The 25,587-nt window shown below is 43.5% G+C and overlaps 2 protein-coding genes across 2 annotated transcripts in view; both read left to right on the top strand.

The window, feature by feature from the left end:
• The window catches only part of LOC118504197 (5-hydroxytryptamine receptor 1A), a 64,765-nt gene extending 39,178 nt beyond the window's left edge, over positions 1 to 25,587 (top strand). The window contains exons 4-8 of the mRNA XM_036038376.1: positions 11,990 to 12,062; positions 12,774 to 13,186; positions 22,752 to 22,889; positions 23,668 to 23,793; positions 24,363 to 25,587. Of these exons, the coding sequence (XP_035894269.1) occupies positions 11,990 to 12,062; positions 12,774 to 13,186; positions 22,752 to 22,889; positions 23,668 to 23,793; positions 24,363 to 24,905 (1,293 nt within the window). The 3' untranslated portion in view covers positions 24,906 to 25,587. The remainder of the gene's footprint in view (positions 1 to 11,989; positions 12,063 to 12,773; positions 13,187 to 22,751; positions 22,890 to 23,667; positions 23,794 to 24,362) is intronic.
• On the top strand, positions 7,198 to 9,143 carry LOC118504198 (amine oxidase [flavin-containing] A). Its single transcript, XM_036038377.1, has 2 exons — positions 7,198 to 8,694; positions 8,759 to 9,143. The coding sequence occupies exons 1-2, from the start codon at positions 7,356 to 7,358 to the stop codon at positions 9,019 to 9,021; spliced, it is 1,602 nt and encodes a 533-aa protein (XP_035894270.1). The 5' UTR covers positions 7,198 to 7,355; the 3' UTR covers positions 9,022 to 9,143.

Here is a 25,587-nt window from a genome sequence, read left to right as displayed (position 1 = left end):
GTCCCTGCTTGCAAAAGATATGACGCCGTCGTCAGCCAATTGTCTAATGCTGCAGTTCGGAGCTAGACAAGAATCTATTTCGCTAACATAAAAGTTGTATAACAGGGGGCTCAAGCAGGACCCTTGTGCTAGCCCATGGAAACTGGTCCGCTTTAGCTGAACATGACCATTGTTGAAATTCATAGCTTTTTCCGACAAAAGGTTGAACAGAAAGTTGTTCAACTTTGGACCCAGCCCCACATTTTCTAATTTTTGACTCAGCTTGTATGGTGATACTGAGTCAAATGCCCCCTGTATATCCAGGAAAATAGATCCCATGTTCTGCTTGCGCGCACGAGCAAGCTCTATTTCTGTTACCAGAAGGGCTAAGCAGTCATTAGTACCCCTGGCTTTACGAAAACCAAACTGGGTATTTGAGAGAAGGTTGTTCGATTCCAACCATTCTTCTAACCGGAAAAGAATCATCCTTTCAAGGAGTTTCCTCAGACACGACAGTAACGATATTGGCCGATACGAATCGTGTCTTGATGGCGGTTTGCCAGGCTTCAAGATAGTGACAACTTTAACTTCTCTCCACTCTTGCGGAACGCTGTTGACATCCAACATATTGTTGAAGATGCTTAACAGACGTTTCCTCCCTATGTCGGGCAGATTTTGAAGCAATTTGCTACCAATCTGATCCAGACCTGGGGAGGAGTTTTTGCTTGATAGGAGAGCAAGTGATAGCTCTACCATTGTGAACGGTGAATCCATCCTAGGGTCACTACCAGGCGCATGTTGTGTAAAGCTTTGCGCAGGAACGAAATCGGGGCAAAGCTTGTGGGCAAATTCATACAGCCACTCGCCAGAAAAGCTTTCGCTCTCATTGATGTTGTTGCTGTTTCGCATCCTTCTAGCCATTCTCCAAAGCGAATTAAGTGAAGTGGCAGGGTCTAGATTATTGACGTATCTACGCCAATAACCCTTTTTCTTCGCCTTCAACAGGTTTTTGCACGTTCTCTCTAGTCCTTTATATTTTTCATATAAGGACCTCGAGCCCGTGTCCCGGAAGGCTTTAAATGCCTCACGCTTCTTGGTGAAAGCCGCTTGGCAATCCTTGTCCCACCAAGGAGTGGGAGGTTTTTTAAATGTCCTTGCTTGGTGGGAGCGCCTTGTTTGGGCCTCAAGGGCGCACTTGTTTATAATTGAAACAAGTTTTTCGTACTCCTTGACAGGAGACAAATCTTCCAAGTCAAGAGAAAGCGAAGCGGCTATTAATTCGCCGTATCTCGTCCAGTCGATGTTCCTCGTTAAGTCACATTTAACGGGGATTCCTTCTACTGGGCATCCTCCCTTGATGTAGGAAATTTCTATCGGCAAGTGGTCACTGCCGATAGGGTCCTGGATCACCTTCCAACTAAAATCCAGGGCCATTGCTGATGGACATAGAGACAGGTCCAGTGCACTCGCCCTACTTTGAGGTGTCTGCATCCTAGTTGCCTCTCCTGAGTTGAGAATCGAAAACCCAAATCTGTCGCAGAAATCTCGGATGATAGGAGTGCGAATGTCATCCTTATCGCACCCCCAGTCGATTCCATGGGAGTTAAAGTCTCCCAGGATCAAAAGCGGTCCAGGCAAGACCACTGCTAAATTTCCAAGATCCTCTTTGAACTTTTCAATTTTTTCTTTTTCATTATTGGCTATCGGGGGGATATAAATAGATGCAATTGTCACGTGAAGAACGCCCAGTTTTGCCTTAATAGCGACAGTTTCTATTATTTCTTGTCTAGGGATGGGTATTCTGGTGAAAGTGTGACTCTTTCGAACACAAATCAGTACCCCCCCACCCCTGGTAACGCGATCTTCACGGATTATATTATATCCCGGGAAGGTTAATTTAATTTCATCGGATAGCCAAGTTTCACAGAGGGCAAACACATCGCAGTTGTGTTCGCCCACTAATGCTTTAAAAGAGTTTAGCTTGCCAAGCAAACTCCTACAGTTCCACTGCATGATAGTAGCCGTAGGAGCCATTAATCATCCAAACGGACCATCATACTTAAGCATGGCCATTGAGCCAGCCACTGTTTGATCATCCCCTTCAGGAAAGGAAGGGCCCAAGTTGCGATCATGTGCAGATGCTGCGGGAGGTTAAGGGTCAAGAGGAGGGATTCTAGGATCTCGGAAAGGGACGGAGTAGGGATCCTCGGGAAGCCCTTGGGCTCAGTCGGAAAAGCTAGGTTTTCCAAAGGAGCTTCGGCCCGAGGTGATCGCTTCTTCTTGGGCTGCTTCCTGGCAATTTGGGGGGCGGGAGTTTTGGGATCAGCGTCACGTTTTGGACCGGGGGAAGAAACTTTAGCGTGGCGCTGTGGTGCCAAAGGTTTGTTTTTTAACTTAAGTACCTTCCTTTGTACCTTTTTATAAGGCACTCTCAGTACTTTTACCGATCTCAATGGCACCTGTTCGAGTGCAGTCGGATTGGCCTCGCCATTTGCAGCTGTGTTATCCAGCACTGCAAAGGGGTTCGATGCGTTTGCTCCCTTTAGAGCATCGCTGTACGAGCCGCGTGCCCGCTCGGCTATCGTTTTGGTCTGCTCCCTTTGCAGCTTCCGATACACAGGACACAATGCAACCTCATGCCACTCCTCCCGACAATGCGAGCATTTCTGGGATGGCTTTGCACTCCTCGGTAGCGTGAGCCCCTCTGCATTTTCCGCAGCAGATCTTGCGAGTGCAGAACGGATCGGCATGTCCAATCCGGCTGCACTTCGAACAGGTGGCCACCCTTGGCACGTATGGCCGGTCGATGGGTATCCGGAGGCCTTCTAAAATGAGGGCCTGCGGAAGTACCGTTCCCTCAAACGTGATCCGGAGGGATGTGGTCGGGATATATTTCTTTTCGTCTTTCGATGAGGCATCTAGCTTAAAAAGCTTTTTTGCCTCAAGGACTTTTACTTTCGGCGTGTCTGGTGCATGAAATGCACCTACACCGAATTTAACCACCTCCTCCTCCGGATAATCGAAGTCTTCGATCACGCCGGTAACTTCCACCAGACTACCGGGAATATAAACCCGGTAGTGCTCCGTAAAATCTGGATCAGCCGCAATGACGTTGGCTTGTGCCCGGTCCTTTGCGGTGACCCTGATCTTATTCGGGCGCATCCGAAACACATCGGCAACACCCGGGTATTTTTTAAACAAAACAGCCGCGATCGTCCTTACATCGAGCTGCTTGGTGCGTGGCATAAAATACACCAATGGCTTACCCTCCCACGACACCGGGTAAGCACGAGCTCGATGCTCAGATTGCTGATCATTATTTTTCGCCAGCGGGGCAAAAACTGTTTGTCGGCGGGGCACTCGATGCCTTCGAGGAAGAAGGCTTCTCTTCCAATGCCACCTTTTTGGTGGCAGGAGCGGCCTTAGGGCGACCAGGCTTACGCTTCACATTCGGCTCTATCTCTCTCTCCGAATCCGATAAGTCGGTCCCCATGTTAGGACCGGAGACAACGGGGGAAGTAGGGGTAGACAAACTTACCGATAAACACGATAAGCAACCACGCGCGCACGAGCACACACACTCACACGCACACAAGACAGTTCACGATCGATGCGACGATGCAGCGATACGCTTGCTTATCGCAACGATCGACAGATACACACACTCACAACACTAAGAACACACGTTGATCGGGGCTAGGCGCCACTCGATCGATAAACACAAACTCCGAGCGAAAGCCGGAGAAAGGCGGAGACACCGATTAGTGCGATACGGGTAATCACGTTGATTACGCAATCGCACACGAGGACAATGACCACTATCTGCCGTACGCAAATGATCCGTTTGACGCTCCACAGCGAAACACGTCTTATCGCCACGGAAGCTAGAGGCAGAATGGAACTCAGCTGTTCAGTTGTTCGCATTTTTGTGCATATGGTAATTAATTTACTAAATTTTGGGATGGAAAAAGAAACTTTACGTTTTGAAACATATTTCTAAGATATCTAAGGCATTCTAATTGTGTTTACTAGGTTTTTCTATAATTTTTTTACTCTTATCGAGTAATAAATATCTTCACTATGACGCCAAGTCTGTTCATTCAGTAGGAATTTTCATGTATGGGCAATTCTAACACGACGCTATCAATGTTTGATTATTTTTAACCCAAAATTCATTGGGTAACGTTCAGTATAATCACTTCAGCCTTCACTTCTTGCCCGATGGCTACGATAAGCAGTTACGGCGAACCGAATTCAACACGAGCCACTTGAAATTCATTTCAATGCAACAGCTTCGTACATGTAAAGCTCTGAACGATTATCTTAAGTCCTGGTCTCTAAATGAAAACTGCTAATTCAATAATCTTCTTCGAAGTATTATCCCGAATCACCTAGCATTTTTATCCATGAAATAAATACATCCAATGGTCATCTTTCACTGGTATATCTAACAACTAGCGCCAATGTCATACAAACACTATCAAACTGTCCCAATTACGATTATGAAACACACATACGGACACACCTCAGCACAAATAATCACACGTAATGTTCACAAACACAACTTACTCACATCACACTATCCCAAAACCTGCTGGAACGATTGTCCTTCGAGCAAGTCCCCCAAAAAACAGGAATTGGAATTGTTTAAGGTTAAAGCCATCCTATTCCAATATTTCCTCATGCTCGCCCTGGCGCTCCCGGACCGTTGACCTGGATCGGGACCCCACCTTTTTTTCTATTTGATAATCCTTTCATTCGAGCTTTTACTATATATATGGGTATGTGTTCATGTAACATGATCCTCCTTTCACGCACCATCCCACCTCCGCCCCCACATCCGGGCGATGACGATGACAAATGAAAACGCCCCGCCAGGCGGACATTGGAGTCTCGAACCCCCCGACCACAAACAAAACAGCCGAATCGGCACGATGAAACGGTGAAGGAGTCTCACGTTTCCCCGCTTTACCTCCCCCAAAATCCCGGTTGGCTTTCCCTAGCCCCATATTTGCCATACGGTTGTCTGGATGGCGTGCTCGATGGCACAGTTTAACAACCTGATTCGTACATGAGTCGGAACGTGTTCCGGATGCCGAGGGTCGGAGTTGGATTGGGCTTTCGTTTGCTTGGCTCATTGACCAGGATGTTGCTGAAGCATGGGCGATAAGCACAAACCGGACGTGAAGAATGGTAGTGTATGTGTGTGTATGTGAGAGAGAGAGAGAGTTTTGGACGAGGTTCACTTGGTGCCAAATGTAAACAACGCATTTTCACGTTTTCCTGCACACATTTCCGGCAGCACCAGAAATCGTTCGCCTTTAGCTTGTTACGATTCCGCGATTGAATCACGAACGGAGGCGTCAGACACGCGCCTGTCCACCATCGACGTTATACGGCTCTACGCTGCACGCCGTCTCGGCTAACACGCACGTTGGCAGTACATTGTAGGTAGGTCCGGTGCTCGCGTTTCGGACGCTACTATCGTTTTCAGATCGATCCGATCTGCAGCACGGCGTTTCAATGGTTTTGCCCGGCCGAACGTTCAGATCACACTCTCTGATCTCACGGGCACACGGATGCTCTTGGCGTTGAAATCAGAACCTTTTTTTTTTTGCTAGGCGCTTAACGACAAGGACATCAAATGCAACACACAGCACAAACCACACCACAAAAAGAGCAAATCGATCGACCGTACCACCGAGTTTGGCGTCATTTGCAACGGAAACAGCCACCGTGCTGTCAAACGAACAGCTTTTGACCGTTTTCGCCACATTCACAGAGCCTCAGATGGCAACCTAGATGGCAAACGAACGGATTCGTCCTGCCATGGCGAAACTATCAATCATAGTTAATGTGAACAATATTGTCCTGATTCGTATTTATCACTATGACACCCTGACAAACGAATGAGTTGTTCGACCGATGTACCGGAGGCCACAATTTTGGCTTCAAGTGTGTGTCATTATGTTATGTGTGTTTGTGTGTGTGTGTGTGTGTGTGTGTACCATATTTCTCTTCCTTAACCCCATCGCACTACATTCATCTTCGATCACCCCAAACCCAACGGGCCCGTCTTTAACACCCGGAGCTGTGAGATGAATTGCCCTTCATTTTTGGGAGCCAATTCCAGCCCAAACCTCATGCGCGTGGTTCGGGTGTGAATGACTTCAACAACGACCAGGAAAAAAAATCTCCACACCACACCACACACACACACACACGAACGTGTTTCCTTTTCACCCACCTACGGAGCTGCAAAATTTATTAACCTCTGAGCTCTGAGTGATGACATGACGTCGCCTGTCTGTCGCGCTTCAATGTCCGGCGTTGACTTTTGGGCCCTGCCGTTGTATGGTCAGGAAGTGAGCTTTTCGATTTCATCCCCATTTCCTGGCGTTTCGTAGGAAGCGATGGATTCGGATGAAAAAAAAAAACACAGACCCCGGGAGAACTGATGTGGCGCTTGATTCACCATGCTAGAGACGAGGGCTCAGCAAAAAAAGGGTTACATGGCACGTGTGGTACGTATGATGGATTAATCGGTCATGGAGCATGAACAAAGGTTTGTGTGGCACGTTACATCAGCTGATGTCAAACGGTGACGCCGGGGATATATAGAATTTCCTGCTTGCCACGCTTCTTCAAGTGTGGAATGATTTATTTCTATTTCCGGGTGGTGTGAAGATTTACAGAACGTATCGGGTGAATGGAAGGGATATGTAATGATTAAGATAGCTCGATTACGTGCATCGTTAAGGAGGGGTTTGTGTTTAGGAAAGGCCAAGACAAAGTTATCGACACTGGAAGATATGACTTGTGAAATGATGTTAAATATGATATTGAAAACCTATTGATAAATCTTCAAAGGAGTTCAATTACTTGCCTAGTGTAAGGGATGATAGCTTCCACTTCATGGTTATTTACTGAAAAATAATAACACTGTTGAAAAAGACTCCTCAACTCTTTGATCAACAAAATTTAAATATTGGTCAACTGTAGGAACTTCATAAAGTAGGAATTTCTCCAAAACTTGTACAAACCGTTTATCCGTTCGAATGTCGCAATATCCTTCCACTCTTTTTAGCAATAAAGCTTCAGATGTTACAAAAAAACCCAAATTCGAGACATGAATAGAAAACAAATTTGAGTTTCAATCGTCGATCAGTGAATGCAGTTCAACTGTCATTTTTTCTATCACCATTCTCTCCTGATGTCTCGTTTGCAACAAACCCGTTTTTCCCCATCTCAGTAACCATAGATACAGTGACCAATTGTTTAGCATTTTCCCTGTCAAGTTTCAACCCAAAAATTGTTCCGTAACAAACAAACAAGTGCCTTTATATGGTGCCCAACAGCACCCATTTCTTTCGGCCATGTTTCATTGTGTGGCGGCGACTTCGACCGATGAGCAGCAAACTTCAACCGAGCACCTGAATGCGAACAATGACGACCCGGCCGAACCGGAACTGCTCGATCTCGCCATCGTCGGTGCAGGCATCTCCGGTTTAATGGCGGCCCGAACGATAACCGAAAAGCAGGCCGGCATACAGTTCCGCGTGTTTGAAAAGTCGGCCCATCCCGGCGGTTTGCTCGGTGGGCTAAAAACACGCTGGATAACCCCGCACCACTTTCACGCGGTCAATCTGTGCCGCGAGCTAAACATTCCACTCACCACCGTGTGGCGTCAGTCGGAGGTAAGCAATACCCGGCGCTCGCTCCAATCGATCGGCCCGTTCGGTGAGTTTGGACCGTCAAAGTCGCACGGATCGGTTTTTGCGTCGATGCGTGAAATGTTGGTGCGGCTCGAAAGTACACGCTTCATGAGTGAGCTCGATTGTCTCGCCACGGTAAAGTTTATACCGCGAAATTCCGAAAACATGGAACACTTTCTTTGCAAGAAGCTGCTGTTCGAAGCGTCACGCAGATTTTTTCGTTTCCTCATCAAAATTGGTACCGGGTTCTATCCGTCCGAGCTGACCGTGTCCGACTGTTTGCGGGTGTTCCGTTCCATGTCCTCCGTGTCGGACCTGTACGGCATGCTAACGTTACAGAACGGTCACCTGCAGCCGTTAGGCTCACCAAACTGGGAACCGCTCGTCGAACAGCTCGTCTCCCGGGTCGGGTCCGAAAATGTGAATTATTCAACTAACATTGTGCAGCTGGAAATTAGCAGTGTACAGCGGCGTGAAATCGTTTCCCTGACCGATTCGACCGGGAAGCGGTGGCGTGCCCGATACGTCATACTGGCCGTATCCTGTTTAGATCTGTTGCAAATTAGCTTCCGGCCCACCCAACCGCTCTACTTCCAGCAACCGAACAGTCAGCTGGGACTTTGGGCGATGGCCAACTTTACCGTACGCTATCCGGCTCCGTACTGGCGTGATCACGACTTCACCGGTTGCATCTTCAGCCCGGCCCAGTCCCTCGTGTGCTACGAATCGGGTCACAATCAATTATCCGGCACCTACTTTTCACCGCTGCGTGGCGTTGTGGACGATACCGAGCGCCATCTCATACGCGACACGGTACTACGGTTGCTCCGGGCGAACTTCAACTGCCGCACGATGCAGAAGCCGCTGGAATGTACCATCGAAGTTCACCCGATACCGTTCTACTTCGATGTGTTCCCAACGTTCGAACGGTGCGTCATATTTGCCTCCACCAACGTGAGCTGCTGGTACCGGGGCTTCATCAACGGGTCGATACAGGGCGGTAAGTTCGGCCGATCGAAACGCACGGCGGTGTAAAGTTTTCTCATTATTTGAAGTTTTCGCAGGAATACGTGCCGCTATTTTGGCGCTGCTTGAGATCCGGCCGCAAACCATCACCTTCCGGGAGGTGACCGATATGCAGTGTATACACTTCAAGTACTTTCAACGCCGGTCGGCCACGGAACGGTTCTGGTGCTCGCTGAATCTTGCCAGCGCGAGCCGGCTGCTGCTCGGTGCCGGTGCGGTCCTACTGACCTTCGGGGTTTGCCGCATGCTCTTCAGGGCAGAGTTTTGGAACGGCTGGTCTGATGGTGAAATGCCTGTATAAATATAAATTTTGCGTCTTTACATTGTGTATCGTCTTGGGTGGTTTGTCGGTTGGGCGATGCGATAAGCGTGCAAGATGTGCTTTAATGTGTTAATTACTGGGCGCAGTATCTTCCGTGGACCTGGCTCCTGTTGCACGAGTCGCTTCCCACGAACCGTAACACGGTATACCACTTTAAGTGAAACGTTCAAGCACTCAAGCAATTATGCTGGCAACACCATACTGCCACCCTTCTGTCCCAGTCGGGAGGACACAAACAACAGCAGCTCTGGAACAAGCCTCGTACCATTTGAAACAAATCGATTCCATTCGGTAAACGTTAAACGACGAAATTGAAACGTTCGTACCTACTAAAGACGAGCGACCTTACATAGGTAACGAAGGGCGGGTTGGGCCTTTCCCTGTGACAATCACAGCCTGCTCACACCGGTTGACAGATTGCCGATGTCAACCCGGTGGAAAGCCGGTTGAAGAGGAAATCGATTGATTCGGTTCCCATTTGCTGCTTGAAATTCCTGTTTCACTCCCCCTGTTTCGAGGTGTTCCGATGAACTTTGGACAATATTCTGCAACTGACGAGGTTAGGGGTATGGTTAGGCTCCACACACTCACACACCGAAGACCGGCAACCGGAGCTCGTCTAACGATCGGTAATAGTTGCACTGATTGTAGGGTGTCATAGCGTTGGTTCCGCTCAAACACTGTGCAATTGAAGTCATCTCCGTGCTTAATGACAGCTTGATTGCGATAGAGAGAGAGAGAGAGAGAGAGAGAGAGAGAGAGAGTGTATGTGCAATTGCCGTAGGACGTAGGCCATGGTACAGTCGCCGCTACTAATACCTTACAGCCAATTTCACCTAATTATGTCACACGGTAGCTTAAGCGGATAGTTTCCTGGGAGAGGAGTTCTGGGAAAACCCGATTTATGGAGTGAAGAGAAAATGTTTGCTGGAAGTGTTATCAACACATCTTCAGCTTGACGAACTTTATTATTCGGGTATGGAAGCTTCTATGCTGAATAGTTGGAAAAAGTTTTCTCTTGGGATTGGGATATGTTTTTTTTCTCCGTAACAAAAACTGATTATCCGAATACGTGGTGTGAACAATTCCATGACATACCACATCTTTAAGTCAAAAAGCATTAAATTGACATATTCTCTTCAAAGCGGCACTTCAGTCTGCATGGTCATCCGTTTGTCTTTCAAACATATTATCGTCATAATATCTTCAGACACTTATAATAAAAAATCAATTCGTTGGACTAATTTTTTAGCAACTTAGCCTTAATGAAAGGGAGACATTTTTCATGAACATGAACCCGAGTTATGCACAATATTTCAAACTTGTTTCAAATTCTTATATCGTCTTCATGATATCTAGTCTCTCAAGTTAAAGTCTATTATCATCTCAAGATGTTTCTAAAACCTAGCTCCTAAGTACAGTTTCATCAGCAACTCTGCCATTTTCAGTGGATTTCTTTTAAAATGATAAGTCATATTAAGAGGTAGAGTCCGGTAGGCGAGGTGGTAGCGCGATCGGTCTTTGTCACTGCTGGACTGGGTATCGAATTCCATCCGAACAAGTCTCATGTAACTGGGACTGTCTATCCTCCAATAAACCATTGCATGACCAGCAAGATGTAATAGAATGAAGAAGAATATTGTTTCAACACATGTTTCAAGCGTCCAGTACGCTTCTTGAAGGGTGTATGTGGTATGACAATCGATAGAGAATAAGGTATTTAGGGAGCATTCTTATTAAAAGAGCGTCAACATGAAATCATGAAGTATTTTTAAATTGTTTAAAAATGTCAAATTTGTGGGCAATTTTCGATATTTCTGTTTCATATCATGTACAATGTTTGATCAAATCTAGTCCCGAATTCTTTGCTTTCAACCTGAAAGCAGCATTTAAATCACTCAAAGAAAAATCAGTAATTCTATAAAGAGTTTACAACAGTTATGACAATTAAAATATATAAAAAAGTTATAAAATGTATCATCTAAATTTTTAATACACTGGGGGAGAAGCCAAGAAAATGTGGTTGAGGAGAGAATTAGGAGCTGAATAAAAGATGCAACACTCGTAACTCATCGTGAAGTTTGCTAACGTTTAACGTTGGGTAGGTTGCAGATCAAACCAACCAGCAAGGGTGATGTAACTCTAAGTTAACTTCTTCGCTCTTCGCTTTCATATTAAAAATAGTCTTTAACGCGCCAATTGCAAATTTTGTTGTGCTTCTTTATTCTAAACTATACGATATGTTGCATAGATAATGTAGAGAGAAACGAAGTCTGCAAGAAAGAGAAGCTTATTGCGTTGAATAGCAGTGTTGTAAAAATAGGTAATATTTAACTCAACCAAAATTATCCCATGTTTTATCTAAACAGGATTAAACCTGATAAACTTAAAAAAATCAAAAATTTTAACAGCTTAATTGAACAATTTAACATGAAAAACGTTTTGCCCTCCCATCTTACAAGTTGAATCCTTAAACAATTTAAACAAACAGTAACACTAGTAGCTACATGTATTCACATACACAGTGTACAACAAAAGGACATCGTTCAAATCCCCCCAAAAACTCCAAGCCGGAAAAAATTGGCTTGCACAAGGGGTCAGGGCAAATGTCTGCCGACCGATCAAATATTCAACACATTTGCTACCTAACGAGATTAAAGCACGAATAAAGCAAAGCAATGCAAAACGAAAAAAGGATCATCCTCGGGCTGCTAAACGGGTGAGAGAGAGAGAGAGAGAGAGAGAGAGAGAGTAGGAGAATGTATGTGTATTGTGTCGTGTTTTGTTTTTCTGCTTCCCGGTACCTAAATACTTCACTTTGCAATTTTGCTCCAATTTCACATTCTATCCGAAGGGCATTTGGTTCCGTTTTATTTTTATTTTTTCGGGGCTCCCATAGTCCCACATATTTTGATCACTTTTTTGTCCCTTTTTGTTTTCTTTGCAGGGCTGTGTTGCGGTTTTAAGCGTTACGTGGATATTATGTTTAACCTGCTTCGGTATGCTGGTTCTTCCCAAAGGTGAGTAGAGGAAGCACAATTTACTGTTGTAGTTCAATAAAATTTAAATGTACCGCGAGGGCGTATGTGGATGTTTGCAGGCGTGTAAAGAGTTGTACCAGAATGAATCGTTTACATTGGTATATTTTTTTCCCCATTTTGTAACATTACAAAGATACAAGGACAATCTTGTCTGATTTATGTTACAAACATTTAACTAATCTTTCACCAAAATCACAAAACCTCTCCACACACACACACATATTTGTCTCCAGTAAAGATTTTCTTCGAAGTAAAACAATGTTCTTGGTCCCATCCTGTGCAGTACAGCCAGCATACACAGCACTTCCAAGAAAATCCTTCATAAATTGCACAAAGTCCTCCCTATATCCGGACACACCGGCCCGACCAAGGCTGATGACGGTTGCGAGTGCACATAAATAAATTATTATAATTAATACCGCACGCTTGCGACCGTCCGACGATACACTTCAACCTTAATACACTGTCGGACGGTGGTGGCTTAAGTTAAGTTTACAATGTCGCTCCCAGGATTACTGCATTCCAATGAATACACACACGGTCCCGGTTTCCTCGTAAGTCTCGCTTCCCTAAGCACACACACACACACACACACACACGAGCGAGGATCTTTCTGGGCCCAGCCCACTTCGTACAACGGCACTGTGAGTGTGATTAACGAATGTGCGCATATAAATTTATCATTATTAGGTTATTACTTCAACAAAACGGGCCTGTTGGCATGCGAGCCGTTCTACAGTAAATCATCCTACCGGATCCTGTCCAGCTGTGCGCTCTACTTTCCCACCACCATGGTACTGATGTACTGCTACGGCTCAAGTTTCCACGCGAATCGATACCGTCTGGCGACACCGAGTGCCGCATCCCTGTCGCTGAACGTGTCGAACAACTGCGGGAACGGCAGCACTGGCCACGGGCCGAACGCTGCCGGCGCGTCCGGGATGGACGGGATCGGTGGCCGCCGGGACGGGGACCACATCGAGACGCTAGCCGGGACGACGCTGACGGCTAATGGTTCCGGTCTGGAGCACCACTCCTGCGACGGGAACACGCTAACGGGCATCACCGCCATAACGCCGATGTCGGTCTCCTTCTCCGAGAAGGTAAGTCTCCGTCTGCCAGTCTGCATTAACTTTTATGGAACTGTGTGGAGGATGACGTTTCTTTTTTTTGCTAATGCTGTGCTGAAGATATGACGGCAGTGACGTATCGCCGTACGTGTGCGGCACGTAAGGATTTGAGCCGGATCTGTGTGTTTCAATTGAAATGATCCTCTATTGAATAATGTGACGGCTACTGACGGGAACATTTACATTGGCTATGAGCACGACGGTTTATTTTCATGATCCTGAAGCTTTTCTATGGAAGGCGAAATAACGAGCATCAGTTATCTCCATTTCGTTTTTGATGGTTTGCCTGATAAGGGATTGATAACTGAAGACCTATCGTACTAAAGCATATTTTGAATGCAACTCTTTGCAATTTGAGTAACCTTTCTCAGGCCTAGGAAAGTATGTTAAAGTTTTCAATATTATACTCAAGACGATCAATTCAAGGTATCGAATCCCGGCTCGCATCCTGCTTCGAGTAAACTATGTCAAGAAATCCAGAAATGATAAGCATAGAAGTGTTAAGGTTGCACCAAAGAAGCATTTTATAAAAAAGCGACATCATTCCTGTGTGTGATCTTTGAACAGTCAGTAGGGAATATAAACAGGGATCTGGCAGGAATGGATCTTAGAAATTCGCTTAGCGATCAGTTGCTTCACAATTTTGCTACAATTTGCTAAGCGACGCTCCTGACATTGCGACCTAGGATGCACTCCTAATATTAGTAGGAATTGGCTACTTGCTGTAGTCTAAATGACCATCAAACAGATGTTTCTTCTCAAGATTTCTTTGCGACTCACTCAGTGAGATTATTAAATGAACGACTTTAACAGCTTCGGGGTATTATTCCCAATTAAGACGAATGCTCTAATCCTGGGAAAAACGTTTCACAGCGATGAAGCTTCGGTTTTCCTCAACATCCTTGTCTTGATTTTGTGGTCATACAACACTAATGATTAGCTGGAATCGGTCCTCTATTAAACGTTTTTATCTGTCTCCAGGAATGAGAAGATATTATAAACCTTGATATTTCAACCAGATATCGGTAGCCACCTCCCTATTTCTTAGTTCTTTGTTGAAGAATGCTTCAAATCAGTTGATTTAGCTACAAACCTATTCCTTTCGCCTAACCAGGTCTTGTTCTTTTACATAAATTGATGAAGTTATTTTTTCTAGACTTGGAATCACCTTCAAATTATTTAAATAATTGTAGTTAAATCAAATATGTAATTGTTTGAAAATATTGATAATTGATGAAAACATGTAAAAAAAGTTTTAAGATTTAACATCAAACTAAAATGCAACAGAAGTTAAAAATTGTTTTGAGAGCTTTGATTAATGAACTAGTATACCTTCTTAGCCCTAATGATTATTGTATAAGAAACAAAACAAATGTTAAACTAAGCTTGAACTAGGCTAATTAAAAGGTTGTTTACCGATAATTGTAAGTACCAAGAAATGATGATGATGATGATGACCACTCTTCACATTATTTCTCACTGAATTGCCCGCGATATGATGCAACCATTCAGGCAGCAAGTAATCCAACGCATCAATGTACCAACAGGATCCTTTTGTCCAATTCCTTTTTTCATAAAATCATCGCGCAATGTAAATCATTAAAATATTACATTACGCTTAACAAAATAAGTGCCTACGATAATTGTCCGCCGCTGGTCGGGTACACGTGCAGCGCACTGTGACTGGCTGCTATTCACGTTCTCCAGCACATTCGGTACGGTTTGCCGTCAAGTGTTTGCGATTATACCGGCAGCCCAGTAATTAGCAGCACCGATGACACTGATTATTATGTAAATTGTATCTCATTATGCTGCGATGCAAATCAGTTGGTAATCGTGTCTCGTAAGTATGATTTCACAGAAGCCAACATGTTTTACAGCCCCGCTCGCTGGCCGTACGTTAGATGCTGCTGGATTTCACTGCATTTCAATGTCGTTAAGAGACAGATTTCAATTAATGACCCTACAGCGGGATGTTGGGCTTATTGCAATGATTTTAGCTTTTTTAATTTGCACACAAATATTGTGCAGCGCTTTTCACCGCGCAAACAGTATCATCATATATGGCCACTTGTTAGATGCAACTGTTTGCTCACTTTAATAGCTTTACGATGGCTTTACTACCCGGCAACAGACCCCCATAATGTAAGCCCATTAAGTGCATGTGCACCGACGCGACGAACATCAGCGGCCAACAGGGCTTTAATGTGTGTCCCGGTGCGGAAGTACGGCACGCCATGTTAATGGCAACGAATGAGCTAACAAAATGGTGGCTTAAGCATGCAAACCAACCAAATGAGACATGGAAGGGGAACAGCGCTACGGAACGTGAGGATATGAAATAGTTGTCATTTAATTACTGGACCTTGCATGTGTGTTGCGTTCGGGCGAGCGGGAATGGTGTGATTATTGGTGCTAATAGAGCTGACTTTGCTCGTAGCCACTGACCTTGCAAGTTGGAGCTATACGTGATCAAACTAATTGCATTTTGAAAGTCAATCGAACCGCCTTGGTGATCATTTCCCATCCCAATGTATAGTTGAAGTTGATTACAGAAATATACTTGCAGAATTTCCAACACTCGTAATAAAGAATTTGAAAACAACTTTCTCATTCTAATTTAAAATGTGCTTAAGAGCATAATTTCACCCATCCCGACTGAATCGTTGCTTCTCGCGCCCTCGCTTGAAGACCTCGCTTTCGCACACTCACATGCATGGTCGCAATTGAAACCGCACTAATGAATATCGCGTAAATTATACACATGTCTTGTGTTGATTGAACCACCACCAGTCGGGATGGGAATGTGAGGCGAATGCCGAGCAGCACAAAATAATTACCACAGGAAATTGTGTAAAGCAGAACGGTTGATTTATGCTTTCCCTTTCGAAGCCGATAATTTGATTCGAAGATTCAATTAACTCGAGGCTTTAAGCTTTCCAGCGGTCCGGGTCTTACATTAAATTGCAAACGTCAACACTCTGTGTGTGCGTGTGCGTATTGGTGTATGGGGATGTTCTGTGTGTACGGATATGTTTTGCAGTGGGCAATTTGTAATATATCGTTGATATTTTAAGACAATTTAATATTGCTCCTACCTGAGTTCTTTCTAATGATTAAAAGAAACTCTAAAAATTGTTCCGTACACATATCCCTTTACTGAAGTTTTGCATAGTTTCCATACTTAGATGATCTTTGGATGAAAATCTGTGTTGTTAATCCCTGAAAAAAATGAGTCTTTAGAGAGAATCTCATCGACCAACACATCGTTTCCAGTGAGAATTTTATAAACAGTTCCTTGCGAGAATTTCTTGAAATCGTTTGAGCTTTTCTAGGAATTAAAAAGAATAAGGTGTTTACGTTTAGATGTTTTGTTTACGCTTAGACGTCACACCATACTTGACGAAAGCTAGTTTCGTCAAGTTTTTGATAAACGAAATATTTCAAGTATACAGTGAGTAAGGATGAGTGTCGCTCGCGTGGGGGGCACTCAGAAAGTTTATAAATAGGGCAGAAAACACAATTATAACCCTCTTCGAATTTGGAATCTGAACACGACGCTTGGTAAATATTGCAACACACATCGATCCGAAACTCCGCGAATTCTTCATAAGGGTTTCTCTTTTCAGTACCAGGCTAAAGTTTCATCATGAACATTTTTTAATTATTTGTCTGAAAGACTTTCCCTTAACACATTTAATAAACCGATTTTAGTCCTGCACTCTTTTCAGACCTGAACCGCTACTACCTCGGGAACCTCCAGACTCGATGCCGAGTTTTAATAACACATCGCATGATGCTTTCCAGTGATTGTCTTTAACTTTGATATCCAACAACAGAACAATACGGCCAGGCCGTTCCAATGGAGTAAAAAATCCAACTACGACTAACAGATATACTAATTAAATAGCAATACTTAGTTGTGGGTTGAGGCAGGCCGGTTGCAGACAAGGTAGAGGAATCGGCCCTTCACACAACAAGACCGGGAATCGTTCGGGAAAGAACAGACTATAGACCAGGAAGAAGAAGATGAAAGAGATGAAAGTTATTTATCACACTATATCACATAATCGTTCGAGCGATACACAAACACGGTTTATGCTTCGTTAAGGAAAAGCAAGCAATTTTCAAAGCATTAAACCAAAAGTGCTAACTTAAGGCGGTTCGGTGGACGAGGCGATAGTGATGCCGGACTTCACACGGCAGGACCGGGGTTCAAATCCCATTCAGACCACCTCTCCGTACGCAGAACTGACTATCAAATTACGGCAAAAACCAAGTCTTAGTTTGAAATTGTCGGACGAGACCTCTCAAGAGAGAGAGAGAGGGGTAGAGCCACGTAAAAATAATAATTTTCATTATTTTTTAAATTCTTATCAAGTACTAAACAAATTTGTTTAGTTTTAAAACAAAAGTTTTTTTAAAGTTTGTTTAGTGTTTAAAACAAAACTTTGTTTTTTTGTTCAAATGAAAGAAGTGACAAAAACACTTATTTGATTGATATCAATCATCATAATTCCAGTTTTATTATTAATATGATGTTTAAAGTTATCTATGATGCTATTCATAAAAATAATGTATTATACAAACGACGAAATACATACGAAACGGCTCATGCCTTTCCTATGGCCCATTTTAAATGGAACGGATTCAAGGATCAAGGATTTAGATATTATATCGCTCACTCTTGACTAACAGTTATCAATGATACCATTATTATTGGAACGATTGATATAACACTATGCAACATTCTTCGCCAAAACCGTCAGCTATGCAAACAAGGTGCCAATATCGATTTTCCAGCTAACCACAACTGCCACCCTTGTGATGGATGAGCACCCAATAAACAGAACGAAACTCATTCAAGTGTTGTACATGTGACCTATTCTCGAAATCCCTCTTATTAATTGACGAGCAATTACATTATTACAAATATTGTCCTTACCACGCTACGTACAATCGTATCCCATCGTACGGATCCTTAAATTGCTGAAGGGAACAACAACACAGGCAGGACAACGAATCGATACGCACTCTTCCGGTTCACGTACTCGTAATGGTGTTCAATATATTTTATGATACCTTTCACACCGTAAGCATAATGTTTGTTTTCCTCGTCGGCTATAAATTTATTAACTTACAAACGACCCCGGCTTCAATTTCTTAATTTTCTTCCACATCGCCGTCGAAGTTGGAGCCTGTTTTATTGTTCTTCCCGTTTTCTTTGGGTTTGTTTTATTTTTTACAATTCCGGCCGATCGTTCGCATTCTCTACCTACAACGTTCACGTGGCACAGAAAAAGCGTACAAAATCGCTTAAATATTCAAAGGCCGCAAATTTATTCATGTGCGACAATCATAATGCACAACCGAACGGAGCGTACGGTTTCACTAGGCATTACTTTCTTCTGCCGAGAACCTTGGTCACTGACGGTTTGTGCTAGCACTCGGTTTTGTGACAAAATTCACCCAAATTTAGCCCACTTCTCTTCACTCGCCATTGATCGTGTACAGGCGTTGTGCCGCTTACGTCGAACGACCTTCACTCTTCACCTATTTGATTTTTTAGATGTTACCCAGCTGGTTTGGAGTTTCGAATTCCGTACTTCCCGTACGTAATACGCTCCAGCACGAGCAACTGTCCACCGTGAAGGCAGTAAAAAACCGTTCCATACGACTGGTAGTATCTCCAATGGTTTGGTTGGAGAAAATTGTAGAAGGAAAAAAAACGACCCGGTTCTAAAGTCGAAGGGATGCGTACGATCGAGGTACGAGGAGCTAGGGACATACAGTGAAAAAAAGTCTTAATGGCTTTTGAATATTGCTTTTACTGACACTGGGACCGTCTTGATGGAGAGTTGGTACGCCTTTTGCTGCCGACAAAATCATCCGACGCTCTTTTGCCGACCCGACACGATCAGGCAAAGTCAAGTCTGTGGCTGAAGCCTACCATCCGTTTGCAAACGCAATGCGAACAGCATACGAGTAAACTAAGCACTGGTCACCAGTTGTAGTAGCAAATCTAGTTTTTTGCTCTATCATTTCTTTACCTCTGTCACGCACTAACGGTCCGGTGTGTTATATGTGTGGATGTTGGAACAGACCTTACCGGGCACCAGGCGTCTCCATCTGTGTCTCAATCTGCTACAATTCCCTTAAGGTTGATGGTGCGAATGGAAAGCTTGCACTGTGCAGTACCGGAAACACGGAAGATACTCGAGATTTTCGTCGATAGGATTCGAGCAAACGGCCACACGCAATAATCGACTTTTGATTACTGCTTCTACTGCTGTTGCCCCGATAGTTCGTTCGAATAGGGAAGCCATGTCATCGCTTCCGGGTGTTGAATTTAGACATACATTGTCTTCCGGGATATTCGATTTTTTGGAACATGGCTTTAAAGAATTTTCGATTTAAACGATTTTCAATACTGATCAAACGTTATTTCTTTTAAGCGAAAGTTTTAAATTTATTGTATCTAATTCACGTCAGATTCAACGTTACAGGCAGCCATGTGTTTCCAAGTAGTTCCAAAACATTAAAGTATTCTTCTCTTCGCCGGTGGATGGCTGGAAGCCGACTTGCCGGCTCTTCTGAACGAGGGCACTAGCTTACATTCCATCCAGAATGGGAAATTGAATGAGAGGAATTTCATAATTAGTTTCGGAAAGATATTTCAAAAGGTTTAATGTATGGAATGGTACGGTCACTATGAGATCGGTGCAACTCTTTAGTGTACACCAGCAAGCTAAGCAGGGAACGAACATACTACATAAATTTAAGCAATCAGCTGGTCAAGACTTATTTGTACGGGGGTTTTCTATCCGAATTATTGTACACATGTTGAGCTCACAAGACGACCACAACCCATGCCACTACATAATTCAAGATCTTCTGTACAACTACTACAAACTAAATATTTCGAATAACTCTCACGATAGTATTCAGACAATAAACTTTTCCCCCAAATCTTCACAGCTAAATTAAGTTAAAATGGAACTCAAGTAGGATTTTTTTTAAATTTTTTATAACTTCTCATTCATAACTTTCAAGAGAACACTAAAAAACATTGACTTAGCAATCACAAAGAAGCTTCTTCCGTGTGAGCAACAATGTGCACCGTTTCCCAGGCGATTTTCACACACCATGCTTTATTTGTAATTCATTACTTAATTACACACTTAAAGCCAAGCCTTCGAAGCTTCCCTGAACGGATCGGAACGCCCCCGGAACCAACCTCGGGTGGGTGCGCAAAACATTTACTGAATTCAAGTGCTTGTTACGTAGCTCGTCGTGCATGGCGGTGACGGTGAGCCTGGCAGTAAGCAGAAAAACTGTCACCTCTGTGTCACCGGTTGTGCTCACACTTGCACAGCACAACTGCAACAAAAAACCCGGCCAACGCTACCCCAGCGGGGGATACGATCCCTGAGCGGGTTTTGGTATCGTCCGTCCGTCTGTGATGTCCTGATGTGGCCGCATCCAGGGTGGCCGGCTATTTCTGGATGCTTCTCCGAAACAAAACATACAGTGCAGCGAGCTTCGAGTTCGATACGGGAACGAATAAAACAGGGAACTCACAAGGCACGGGCCCATGTACCATGTATGTACATCGGATATAATTTATGCGTTTTCAAGTGACACCCGCCTGCACAGTTAAACAGAAGCAGCACCAACTTCTTTGTCGTGGGGGAGAAAGGAAGCAAGGAAAGTTTGGTGGAACGATGGTAGGGAGTGAGCGATGTGTCAGGAAAACATTACGGCTTACCAGAAAAGAACCATACATGGGGTGGGGCATCTCGCTGGGATGAAGGAATGAATTTGCTCTCGAAAGCGTAAGCGAAAGTTGGAGTTCGTAAAATGGTGGTTAAAGTGTGTTGATCTGCTAATTGTGCGTGATAACTTTGGTGTGGAAATACTTTGTATTTGAAGAGCAACAAGCGATTTACCAATTTGCAAAAATTATAGAATAAAATAAATTTAATGAAATACTAATCATGACAACAGAGTGCATTGGTTTTATATTCTATCAAATATATTTAGACGACCAACAGACTACTGCCCCGAATTTAAGTTATATCTACCTTTTAGCAATAACTTCAAGTGAGAGAGAGAGAAGAGAACCTGGAGATTATGTTTCAACAAAGGGTCCAAAAAACTATTCTTAGAAAATTCTGGCAGAAAGTTCATTACACACGGAGTTACTGAACCGAACAATGTTTTGCTCCGAAAATAACTTTCTTTAAGCTTGACAAGACGTACAATGCTGCCACAAGTGTGGTCAACTTGTGTATGAGACCTTCATGACACACACACACTATTAAAGTTTTTGCACAATCATGCTGATGACGGATCTTTTGCCGCTCTTGTGTGTTGTAGAATTGTTCATACAAACTTCAAAGGCTGGCGATGGGGTTTAATAACCTAAAAGAAGTCTTGTCGCTGAGTGTGTTAAGAATAATCTTTCCAAGGAGTTGAATATTTACTAGATTTGATAAAGAAAAACGATCATATTTTATTCGTTTCTTTGCCGTTGGAAGGTAAAAACATCGGCTACCATATTAACTACATAGCTTTGGATGTGAAGTTGAAGATCTGGCACCGTCTGCCAATTTATTATTCCAGCTGTTCTGGTAAATGTATCACTCCGGGGGCCTAAGAAACCTTTTCTGTCCATGTGTATGGGCTAAAAACTGGCTGTGTCGTCCGGTGCCATTCTCATAACATAACATCAGCCCAACGGCGAGCCTAGTTTCTGCATAAAGCTCGTCATTGCAACGGCTCCTCCTTAAATAGGTTTAAGCATTCTGCACCTTTGAATTATTACCTTTTCAAAAAGTTGGTGAATATTCACTTGATCTATTGATCCTTCTGAAGAAGAACCAAATAATTTTGAGATTCATATATTATTATCACGATATCACGAACTTATGCCCTTTAATGCTGGTTTTTGATTTACTGTTGTATCACCTAACCGCTAACATGAGTACCGGTTGCTTATACTGATATCGTGGTCACTTCAAACATTTAAAACTATATAAAATATTTATAAAAGGTTTATCGTGCGTTATAGTTGGTTCTTAAAAGAACGAAGAAATCATATCGTCAAAACAACCCCTTTACACCAAAAGTATGAAATGATTTAAAAGAAACAATAATTGACAACTCTCGATGTATGACACACCAGGCCAGGAAAAGAAGCGATACGTGCGAACAATAATGTGCCATCATTTATCAAGTCTTCTGTCGTCATAAATAAACATTTGTGGTGTAACATGCAACGCGGTGATTAGAATTGGAGATGAGCCATAATGTGCACTGTGGCACACAGTGGCACCACAGTGACAAATCTCACGTCCATGTTATGGTGTTCCCTTTTTATGTGTTTCCTCTTGATCGTAGCCTTAAAAACACCATTTAAAAAAAACACACACTTTGTATCGCACACATCGCCCACGAGAAGCGTCCGCTTTATGGGACATTTTATTTTCACGCTAGTAAAACGCAAGTATTTGCTTCTGTTTTTTGTACCTTTCAGTCCCAGTTTCCAGTGAAGGACGACCGGCAGATACATGGTTCGACGTCGCGAACTATGGCAGCAATATCATTAGGTTTTATAGTCATAATCACCCCCTGGACGATACTGGAGATAGTGGCCACGTGCACCGGTTCGAAGGTGAGTAAATCCGGGCATCCGGCTCTTACGAGACCTGCGGGACGCTCATTAGCGAGGAACGGGATAAAGTTTGAGTAGTGATACTGGTGAGCAACCACCGCTGTCCTTAGCATTCTGATTACTCTCACGGTCCGGAAGAACCTTTGACCCCGTTTGCGTAGTTCGTTCTTCGGAGAAAGATATTTTAACGTACAAACTTATCAAAATGTTCGCTTGTTTGATGATACCTACAAAGCCGGAAACGTTTAAGCCATCGCCCCTCGTCGCCATCCAACGTGCTTTGGACGATACCGAGAAGTTCTCATATCCAACATCATCACAATCAAGCCATCATGCTCCTTGCTCCAAAACACTCGGACGGTTATTTACCTTTGAACTTTGGTCCCGTGTTAACGCGAGCGAATTTGCATGTGGCACCGTGTTAATGAAACCAAAACCCAACGGTTCGGAAACTATGCAAACTCATTCGCACATCGTCACGATTCGGGTGAATGGCAACGGAGAAAAAAAAGGGGATCGAACGACTGATATTTTCCACTTGTAACTGTACCAAATATCCCTATTCCCTCAGTGGATACCCGAATTCTACGCTCACATTTCCGCGATAGGATTCGATCCATCGAGTTTTGAAGAATGTATCACATTTGACGATAGCGCACCTCATTGAGGGCCATGATTCGTTTCCACTCGCTTGACGCTTCGAATCATACATTAATTTAATAGCAAGCGAAAACACTCACATTCACACGTTCAAAACGATCTTGTTTTACCATTGCAGATACCACCACCAATTGATTTCTTTGTCACTTGGCTAGCTTTAAGTAGTAGTTTTTGGAACCCTTTTCTCTACTGGCTGTTGAACGCGCGATTTCGAAAGATTTGCAAAGAGCTCTTGACGTCAAAGGTATGTGCTAGTGTGAAGGTTTTTATTGATATTGAACTTGAACACACGAAAACGTATTAATGGAACTGTAGTTAATGCATTTTTATTACGTTTTTTATACAACCAAATAGATTGAAGTTGAACATTCATTATAAAATAATTGTTGAAAGCATTTTTGGGCTTCAATTCATTATTGAAAGATGTATTGAAATGTTTAATTTTGATTTATTATTTACTAAAATATGTAAAGCAAATTAAAAATAAATGTTATGTTTTCATAAAACGAACAGTACTTAAACTCAAATCACACAGCAACTAGAAATATTAGAAATTTTAAATTTTCTGCTAGATACGCCTGAAAGTATGCAACCAGCACCACAAAGCTGATTGTTATGCAATTTGATAGCAACCCCTGCTTTAATGAAACATTTCTAACTTTATCACTTATTATTTTCTATTGGAAAATTGTAATTATGACATATAACCTCTAGGACTCTAGAGCTAATTTAATATTAAACTGTTTACTGCATACAAAAAAAAAATCTGGTCCTGTTTGAAATTAACAAACTTCGCTCGCTCTCCATTCTCAGTGTACCGGAAGTCAAAGTTCGTTGGAGGAAAAATGTAGCATAAGTCTAGAGTATGACCATCATCTAACATCACTGCCATTACCACCGGGTCCACCGCCGGCTACGATCTGCCGGTCGGCCAACCACACACCCCGGCCGGACGTCGAGTGTTCGGAAAAGTACTGGGGTGACATACTCGAGCGTACCTTCAGCACCGGCAGCATCAATACGCTGCATCGCCTCGGCACAACCTCACTGCCGTTCGTTAACCGGGCGGCAGCGGCTGGCCATGGCGCGACGCAGTACCGGTGCGAGGCTCACCAGCAACACCTGATGCGGAACGCGAGCAGTACGAGCATCGGCAAGGACCGTCATCTGTCATCGACGGGTAGTGGGCCACACTACGGCGACGGGTCGAAGGATGGTGCGCCCGACTTTAGTGCGCTGTATGCGCCCGGGTCCGATCCGCAGGTATGTGATCACGAGCTGCACGACATCAACTGTGCCAAGAACAAGGCATTCTTCCGAGGTTTCAACCTACACCAGGGACTGCCGGATATCTAGTATTATGGGAGCTCGTGGTTAAGCTGTTTGCTGGCGTTAAGGAGATCGGAGCACCGGATGGGATTACTTTCACGGAAGCGTGGCGTACAGTTTTGAGTATCTAAACAGTTCTTTGTTTTGGTTTTTCGTGAGATCAAACCAGGGATCAAATTACTCTTCTTTGTTACTGTATGGAAATTTATATTTAAATAGCTTGGCAGCGGAGATGATTCGTATATCATTTCTTGAGCACTTGCAAGCATGGTCGATATACATGAAAGCAGGATCCTAGGAAACAAGTATAGAAAATATTGTTTTCTTAAGAATAATATTCTTTTGTTAAATAAAATTTTATTATATTTAATTAATGTCTTTTTTTTGTAATTTAAATGACGATAGCGAAGGAACGTCTTTTAGCAGAAGTCGGGAAATGCGCTCGCAAACAGGTACTAGCACGTGTATGAAGTGTTTCAAAGCGGTAAGCGGCAGCGGAGCAAACCGATCGGACAGGTGTATAAGTGTATAAGATTACCATGTAAGAAAACCAACCTTTCTGGCACACAAACTGAACGTCTCTAGACTAGTCGTAGCAAAAGAAAGAAAAACCAAAAACCCCCCAAAGCTAGACCGGTAGACCTAGTTGGTAACAGTCAAATGCGTTAAACAGAAATAAAAACCGAAAGCGAGTTTTTTTACGAGATGA

This window comes from Anopheles stephensi, chromosome 2 (genome assembly GCF_013141755.1).
Source record: "Anopheles stephensi strain Indian chromosome 2, UCI_ANSTEP_V1.0, whole genome shotgun sequence".
NCBI lineage: Eukaryota > Metazoa > Arthropoda > Insecta > Diptera > Culicidae > Anopheles > Anopheles stephensi.
The sequence above is the reverse complement of the archived record's forward strand: the minus strand, read 5'-3'. Positions and strand labels throughout refer to the sequence as shown.